This window comes from Thamnophis elegans, chromosome 12 (genome assembly GCF_009769535.1).
Source record: "Thamnophis elegans isolate rThaEle1 chromosome 12, rThaEle1.pri, whole genome shotgun sequence".
In the NCBI taxonomy this organism is placed as follows: domain Eukaryota; kingdom Metazoa; phylum Chordata; class Lepidosauria; order Squamata; family Colubridae; genus Thamnophis; species Thamnophis elegans.
The window spans coordinates 16,551,691-16,560,425 of NC_045552.1; the positions used below are offsets into that span (position 1 = coordinate 16,551,691).

General features: G+C 44.9%; 1 protein-coding gene across 1 annotated transcript in view; it reads left to right on the top strand.

The window, feature by feature from the left end:
* OPRD1 (opioid receptor delta 1) overlaps positions 1–5,302 on the top strand; it is a 37,073-nt gene extending 31,771 nt beyond the window's left edge. The window contains exons 2-3 of the mRNA XM_032227948.1: positions 1,420–1,769; positions 4,770–5,302. Of these exons, the coding sequence (XP_032083839.1) occupies positions 1,420–1,769; positions 4,770–5,302 (883 nt within the window). The remainder of the gene's footprint in view (positions 1–1,419; positions 1,770–4,769) is intronic.
* The last annotated feature ends 3,433 nt before the right edge of the window (positions 5,303–8,735 follow it).

Consider the following 8,735-nt stretch of genomic DNA (forward strand, 5'->3'; position numbering starts at 1 on the left):
TCCCCCCTTTACTCCTCCCCCTGTAGAATTCAGCCCCCTGAGTTTTGCCTTTGAGGGGCATGTGTGGTTATGGCGGATGGCAGAGTCAGCTGGAGGTTGAGAGGGGATTGGGGCTTTTGTCCGCCTGTGGAGTTCTCCCCATGGACAGGATGGGATGTTGGCATGAAAGGGATCCGGGCACAATCTCACCTGTTCCAAGTAAAGTTGCCTTTTGCAATTGGCTACCGGTAATCCTCGACTTACGACCAGAATTGATCCCCCAATTTCTGTTGCTAAGGGAGACGTTTGTTAAATGATTTTTGCCTCATTTTGCGACCTTTTATTGCCACGTTAAGTGAATCATGGTGGTTGTTAAGTCAGGAACATGGCTGTTTAGTGACCAAAATTACAATGGCATTGAAAAAAGTGACTGATGACCATTTTTCACACTTAGCGACCATTTTCACACTTAGCGACCGTTGTGGCATCCTCATGGTTACGCGATCAAAATGTTGATGTTTGGCAACAGATTCGTATTTCTGATGATAGTTTGAAATGGTGACAGTATAAATTATTGCTGGTGTAATACTTAACAATGGTTTTTAAGGATTTCTTTTATTTATAGAATACCTTTTTTATTATTTTGGGGGGATTTTTACTTTTAAATTGTTTATAAAATGTATTTACTACAAGAAATGTTCCTTTTTGCAAATGTGATCTTTGCAAATCTTTGTGATGCAATATGTTCAGACCAGGTTTATGTGTCTCAAAGTGGCTGCTATTCTATGGGCAGGCCAGGTTGGTGCAAGGCAGCTTTGCCAGATTTTGTGTGTTTCACCCTCATTGAATTTTATATCGTATAAAGAATGGAAGGAGGAAGGAAGAGAAAAAAGGAGGAAGGGAGTGAGTGAGGAAAGAAGAGGATGGAAGGAGGGAGGAAGGAAGGAAGAGAGGGAAAGAGCAGAAGACAGATAAGGTGAAGGTAGATAAGCAAGAGGAATGAAGGAAGAAGTGAGGAGTCTCGAGGAGGGGGAAAACATTTAGTGACCAAAGTTACAATGGCATTGAAAAAAGTGACTGATGACCATTTTTCACACTTAGCGACCGTTGCGACCATTTTTCACACTTAGCGACCGTTGCAACCATTTTTCACACTTAGCGACCGTTGCAGCATCCTCATGATCACGTGATCAAAATTTTGTTTGGCAACAGATTCGTATTTATGCTGGTTTCAGTGTCCTGGGGTGACCTTTTGACAAAAAAAAATTTTTTAATCAAGCCCCCCCCCCCCCCCCCGGTCAAGGGTGTCCCTCTTTTCCAATCTGAAAATCTGGTCACCTTAATATATATATATATATATATATATACACACACACACACATACACATACACACAGTGTAAGTTGCAATTCATCTCATTCTCCTTATCTCTTCCCTGTAGATACACCAAGTTGAAAACTGCCACCAACATCTATATCTTCAACTTAGCCCTGGCAGATGCCTTGGCCACCAGTACTCTGCCCTTCCAGAGCGCTAAGTACCTGATGGAGACCTGGCCTTTTGGGGAACTGCTTTGCAAAGTCGTCCTCTCCATTGACTACTACAATATGTTCACCAGCATCTTCACCCTCACAATGATGAGCGTAGACCGGTACATTGCCGTTTGCCACCCGGTCAAGGCCTTGGATTTCCGGACTCCGGCTAAAGCGAAGTTGATCAATGTTTGTATCTGGGTTCTCTCCTCTGTGGTTGGAGTGCCGATCATGGTCATGGCTGTCACTAAATCGCAAGGCAAGTGGTCTGCCATTCCATTCCAGTCACTTCCCCGAAGACCACCCAGTCTGGGCAATGATTAGGCTGTGGTTCCCATTGCTAAATTGACACAGACCTTTGGGGTGCAAGGATTCTTTTTCTGTCGTGTAGTCGCCATGGAACTTCTAAACCAGTGATGGTTAACCTTTTTGGTGCCAAGTGCCCAAAGTGTACACATGTGTGCATGCATGCATATGTACACACGTGCGTGTGTCCATGCCCCAATCCCCAAAATGCAATGTGAGCCCCCTCATACGCGCATGCGCCCTGCCCCCCTTCCATTCCCTGTTTTGGTTTCCAGGTTGGTGTGGGCAGCAGAAATGGAGGAGAAAGGTAGGGTGCGCTGGGGGGGCACCTCTGGACATCAGGGAAGGCCTTGCCCCCTGCACTTGCGTGGTAGAGACCTGAAGACCAGCTGGCCAGTGGGAGGCACAGACGCGTGCATGGTAGAACTGAGCTGGGGCAATGGCTGGAATGCCCACAGAGAGGGCACTGCATGCCACCTGTGACACACATGCCATAGGTTCTATTCTATGAGCTGCGGAGGCGCAGTGGTTAGGATGCAGTACTGTAGGCTCCTTCTGCTGACTGCTGGCGGCCTGTAATTTGGCAGTTCGAATCTCACCAGACTCAGCCTCCCATCCTCCCAAGGTCAGTAAAATGAGGACCCAGATTTTGGGGGGCAATTATGCTGACTCTGTAAACCGCTTAGAGAGGGCTGTAAAAGCACTGTGAAGTGGTATATAAGTCTAAGTGCTATTCAGTTTATTTCTCAGGGATGATTCCATTAAATAGGAAACAGGCTTACTTATGGGGCTTAGGTGCTGAGGTGGCACAATGGTTAGAGTGGAGTACTGCAGGCCACTTCAGCTGACTGCTATCTGCGGTTCAAATCTCACCAGCTCAAGGTTGACTCAGCCTTCCATCCTTCCGAGGTGGGTGAAATGAGGACCCGGATTGTTGGGGGCAATATGCTGACTCTGTAAACCGCTTAGAGAGGGCTGAAAGCCCTATGAAGCGGTATATAAGTCTAACTGCTATTGCTATTGCTATTAGGAAGGAATGTTCATAAAAATATGGGCTTGTAAATAACACCCCTTTCATGTACAAGTAGTCCTCAGCTTGCAACAGTTCACTTAGTGACCATTCAAAGTTACAACATCACTGAAAAAGTGACTCATGACTATTTTTCACACTTATGACAGTGGCCACATCCCCATGGTTACGTGATTTACATTGGGATGCTTGGCAACTGACTCACATTGATTACGGTTAAAAGGTCCCAGGGTCATGTGATCACCTATTGTAACCTCCTGACAAGCAAAGCCAATAAGGAAACCAGATTCACGTAACAGCTGTATGAGCAATTTAACAGCTGCAATCAGAGAACCGGTAGCGGAAAATTTGAGTAGTTTGGAGAACTGGCAAATACCACCTCTGGCTGGCCCCAGAGTGGGGAGGGAACGGAGATTTTGGAGTTATCCTTCCCCTGCCATGCCCACCAAGCCATGCCCACCAACCACACCACGCCCACCGAGCCATGCCCACAAAACCAGTAGTAAAAAAATGTGAATTTCACCACTTAACAAAGGTGGCAAGAAAGAACATTAAATGGGGCAAAACTCAAACATTTCTCACTTAACAACATAAATTTTGAGCTCAATTGTGGTCGCAAGCTGAGGACTACCTGTACTGGCTTGGAAATGATATCAAGAATTCTATGTTCATTCATGAATCCTGTTCACACAACATATTGAAATGGGTAGGGATAAGAAAACCATACAAACTCAAAGCCCCAGTCAATTAATCCAGGCAGAAAAAGTAGCTATAAAGAGACCCAAGCTTATGTGGGGCTAATTGGGTATCTCCCTGATCCCATACAAGCTACTAACTTGATAGGTGGCTATCTCTGAAGCTTTGTCAACTGAGACAAAGTCCTAGAGAAACCCTGTGAAGCCCTGTGAAAACAAGGTTGCTCTAGGCACTCTATCTCTATGACTGGTTTGCTTTGTACTGTCTCCGACTCTGCATCCATAAGGAGGAATGAAAAAACAGCAGAAATTGTGAGAGGGTGCCCATCTCTCTTCCTAGCTATTTAAAAAAAGAAAGAATCTGGAAGGTGGCACTGGCCTTCCAACCTCTTTTATAGCGGCTGAGAAGACAAGCATGATTGTTGTTTAACTGGCCCACTCATCCTGAATTGTGTCCTGCCAGCACTTAAAGGTCACTTAACAGACTAGGAATATACTCCCAATGTTGGGAAAGATGGAAGGCAGAAGGGGAAGGGGAAGGCAGAAGATGAGATAGCTAACTAGTGTCATCAACAAAAGGAATGTGAATATGGAGAAACTGAGAGAGTGGAGGACAGGATCAGGGGGCTGGTGTGCTATGGCCCATGGGGTTGTGAAGAATTGGACACAGTTTAGTGTCTGAACAACAACATACTCCCAAACTCCCATCAACATAGCCATTAGTCATTGTTGATGGGGTTGTTGTCAAATGTGGCACGACATAACCGCGAACGTCAAAAGCGCGTCGACAACACCGCGGCGCTAAAACTGCGATGTCAAAAGCGTGCCCACAACAGCGCGCCAACAGAAGCGCGATTTAACTTAAGGTAAGGTTTAGGGTTAGGTTTAGGGTTAGGTTTAGGGTTAGGTTTAGGGTTAGGTTTAGGGTAGGTTTAGGGTAGGTTTAGCGTTAGGTTTAGCGTTAGGTTTAGGGTTATTTTTAGGGTTATGTTACAGCGTGCTTCTGTCGGCGCGCTGTTGTCGCGCGGTTTTGAGGGTGCGGTTTTGTCACCGCGCTTTAGTCCACACGCGCTTTAGTCTACCGCGGTTTTGTGGTGGAACCGTTGTCAAAAGCACCATGCAGTGATGTCTTCCTACGTGCAAATGAATAACAATATTGTCGGCCACTGAGCTATGGTACTCCTGTTTGTTCACCTCTCATCTTTGTACTCTTCTTTCTTTTATGCAGGTGGCATTACAATCTGTCTCCTTCAGTTTCCTGAACCTCAAATTTACTGGGACACGGTCACCAAGATCTGCGTTTTCATCTTTGCTTTCTTGGTTCCCATCTTGGTCATCACCATCTGCTATGGGCTCATGATTCTCCGCTTGAAGAATGTCCGTCTCCTCTCAGGCTCCAAGGAGAAGGACCGCAACCTGCGCCGTATTACGCGCATGGTGCTCATTGTGGTCGCCGCCTTCATCATCTGCTGGACTCCCATCCAGATCTTTGTCATTGTGTGGACCCTGGTTGGCATCGACAAGAAGAACCCTTATGTCATGGCCAGCCTGCATTTTTGTATCGCCCTGGGCTACACTAACAGCAGCCTCAACCCGGTCCTTTATGCTTTCTTGGATGAAAACTTCAAGAGATGTTTTAGGGAGTTCTGCCTCCCGTTCCGATCACGGATGGAGCAAAACAGCTTTAGCCGGGCCCGCAACAGCACCCGAGAACGTGTTTCTACCTGCACCCCATCAGAAGGTCTTCATAAGTCGGCATGACTAGATATGGACAGCCACAAAAGAGGCTTCAGCAGAGGAGGCAGAGGGGAAGACCTGCACTCTGAAGTCACCCAGGTCACCACCACGGAATTCTAGCCTGAACTGATTCAAGGAGCCATTCAGGAAAAGGCACCACCACAAATCTGGTGAACTTTTCAGAGTTATTTAGGACATCCCTCTCCAAGCTGATGCACGGGGACTACAGTTCTCCAAATTCTTATTGAGCACTTCCAACATACCTGGAGGATCAAATATTTGGGGAAAGACACACTAGGTGGGGTTCCCTGCCCGTATTCGAACTATGACAAGCCAAATTTGTGTTCCACAAAATGATCTCCGTTGGTTCAATTGTTCTATGGCTGCAAATTTCTTAGGAAATCTTTACATTTTTTTGGGAATGAAGTCTCAAAGAGGCATTAAGTGAATTCTGGGTATGCGTGCCCATTCATGCCCATGTGTACATATACATTTATGGATCTCTAAAATCAATGCCTTCAAATGGTTTGAAGAACTCATAGCTTCCATTTCTGCTTCCCTGAAGATATTTTTCATTTTAGCTTTACCAATCAGCCTCTGGTTGATGGCTTCTTCCTCCCTTCTCTCACCAGTTACATTCATTGGGCAAACCAGTATCAGAACCCTCTTTCAGAGTTGCGATGGTTCAATGGAAGCATCCGAAAATAGCTAAATTGGATATTTTTTAAACAGCCATTCCTTTTTTAAACCAAACTTTCCAATGGCTACAAAATTTAGTTATCCGTTCAGAGAAAGAAAGAATAGCCTTTGATTTGTCAAGTTGGAGCAACTGAAATCTTTGCCTCTGTAGCAGCCGGGAAAGCAATGAACCGAAGATACAAAATTCTACTGATAGTGACTTAATCTCTGTGTAATCAGTGTTATTTGGCAGTGCAGGTTAGATTCGTTTCAGTGGTGTTCCTTCTATATTGCCTCTCAAAAGGCCAGGAGAAGAAGGAAACCAGGGTTCCGTAACCAGAGTTGGTTTCCTGGTTCCAGAGAACTAGGAACTCTAGATGGAAAGAGGTTGAACATCGGAAACCAACAAAAATATTTCATCCCAGGTTTCTCAGTTTCCTCAATGTTCCATATAAATAGATGCGGTGGCCCAGTGGCTAAAATGCTGAGGTTGTCGATCAGAAAGGTCGGCAGTTCAGCGGTTCAAATCCCTAGTAACAGAGTGAGCTCCCGTTACTTGTCCCAGCTTCTGCCAACCTAGCAGTTCGAAAGCACATAAAAAATGTAAGTAGAAAAATAGGAACCACCTTTGGTGGGAAGGTAACAGCGTTCCGTGCGCCTTCGGAGTTAAGTCATGCGGGCTACATGACCACGGAGACGTCTTCAGAAATGAATATCAGCACCGTCCCCTAGAGTCGGCAGTGACTAGCACATATGTGCAAGGGGAACCTTTACCTTTACAAATTCAAGCCATGGTCTTGAGCAGCACGAAACCCTTCCTTGTAAACATGTCTTGGGTGTTTTCCTGACAGTTCTGTTATACGTACCTCCAAAAGACTCTGCAACACGTTGGGCATCTCTGCTCAGGAACTCTGTTGTGGAACAAAGATGTTGATTGTTCTTCACTGTAGATATGAACGTGTGACCAGTACTCCGGTGTTACTCAGAAGGCAGCTCCTTGGGCCTTAGGCAACCAAGATTACATGAGGCAGAGCTGAAAGATAGCAGATGAACTTGTGTTCTGCTTGGCAACTTCCTGGAAGCATTTTGTTGGCCACTGTGAAAACAGAATGCTGGGCTGCATAGACATTTAGTCTGGTTCAGCAGGTGTGACTTACATTCTTAGACTGCTTAAGTGTTGAGTGTTCAGCTACTTCTGTATTGCTATTATTGCCTTACCCATGTAGAAGCTGCAAATCAGGTGGCCCTTTCCATTCCCCATACAATCTCTAATCCATTTAGGGCTTGTTATCTGGAACAGGCATTGATGTGAAATCATTTGTCAAGTTAAGGAGGATTCCTATTTCAGTGGCTCAATAAATTGCAGTCAATGAATTGTACAATATTTCCTTTTTTATTAGGTTGATCGAGAACTGGGCGTTAGCGTTTTCCTTTCAGTTCTTTGACGGGAATGGCTTCCAAACGAATCTGCCGACAACTTACCTTGAAAATTATTTCAAAAGAGGTTGCAGAATGTGTTGTTTTTGCATACAGAGGTTGCCCTTGACTTATGACCATAACTGGGATCAGAAATTCCGTTGCTAAGAAAGGCATTGGTTAAACACGTCAAACCCAATTTTAACTTTTCTTTTTTTGCCATGATTATGGCAGAGTTTTGGATAAGGAGTTTGCAAAATGCTGGGAAATAACTCCCTTCTTTGTAATTTCCCTCCCATTTGAAACTATTTATTAACGGCGGCCACACTCATAACTATCTTCAGTTGCTTTCAGTGGCATTAAGGTGCCAGTCGGGCAGTATTGGGATGTTATCCTGTTCATAGAACATTTTCAGACGATAATAATCTCCAGTATAACTTGTTATAGTAGCAGCGGACACCAATCGTAACAGAGGCTTGGTTATAGCACTAGCAGGGTATGATATTATGACATGATAGCAGTGTTCCAATATTTGAAGGCCTGCCACAAAGGAGAGAAGGTCAACTTTTCCTCCAAAGCACCTGAAGTCAGGACAGGAAGCAACGGATGGAAACTAATCAAGGAGAGAAGCAACCCAGAAATAAGGAGAAATTTCCTGACAGAACAATTAATCCATGGTGGAACGGATTTCCTTCAGAGGTTGTGGGTACTCCATCACTGGACATTTTTAAGAGATTGGTCAGCCATTTGTTTGAAATAGCACAGGGTATCCTGCTTGAGCAGGGCATTGGACTAGAAGACCTCTAAGTCCAACTAGAAGACCTCTAAGTCCAACTCTGACTTTCTGTTAAAGGGCTTTATAGAATAGGATATTGGTTTACATGCATAAAAAACAGATTGTTGTTTTGCATCAGTGGTGGGAGTCAGCCGGTTCACACCTATTCGGAAGAACCGGTTGTTAACTTTCTAAGCAGTTCGGAGAACCGGTTGTTGGAAGAAACTTTATTTTGTTTTTTTTCCACTTTACAAGGCTAATCCTGTAAGGAAGGCAGGAAGGAAACATTCTGGTGTTGTTTCTAGCCTAATCTTTATTGCCCTGCTTACAGAAACTGCCTCTCCGGTTAACCCTTATTGCATTGCTACACCTAAGGCGAAGCGCCCATCGATGTGAGTGATGTTAAGTTGGCCACGCCCACCCAGTCACATGACCACTGAGCCCCGCCTACCCAGCTGGTCATTAGGGCAGAGAACCGGTTGTTAAATTATTTGAATCCCACCACTGTTTTGCATGAAATGTTTCATCCACTTAGAATGCATTGCTTGGAATAGAGTTCAATGTGGAAAGACAAGGAAAGGCTTTGCC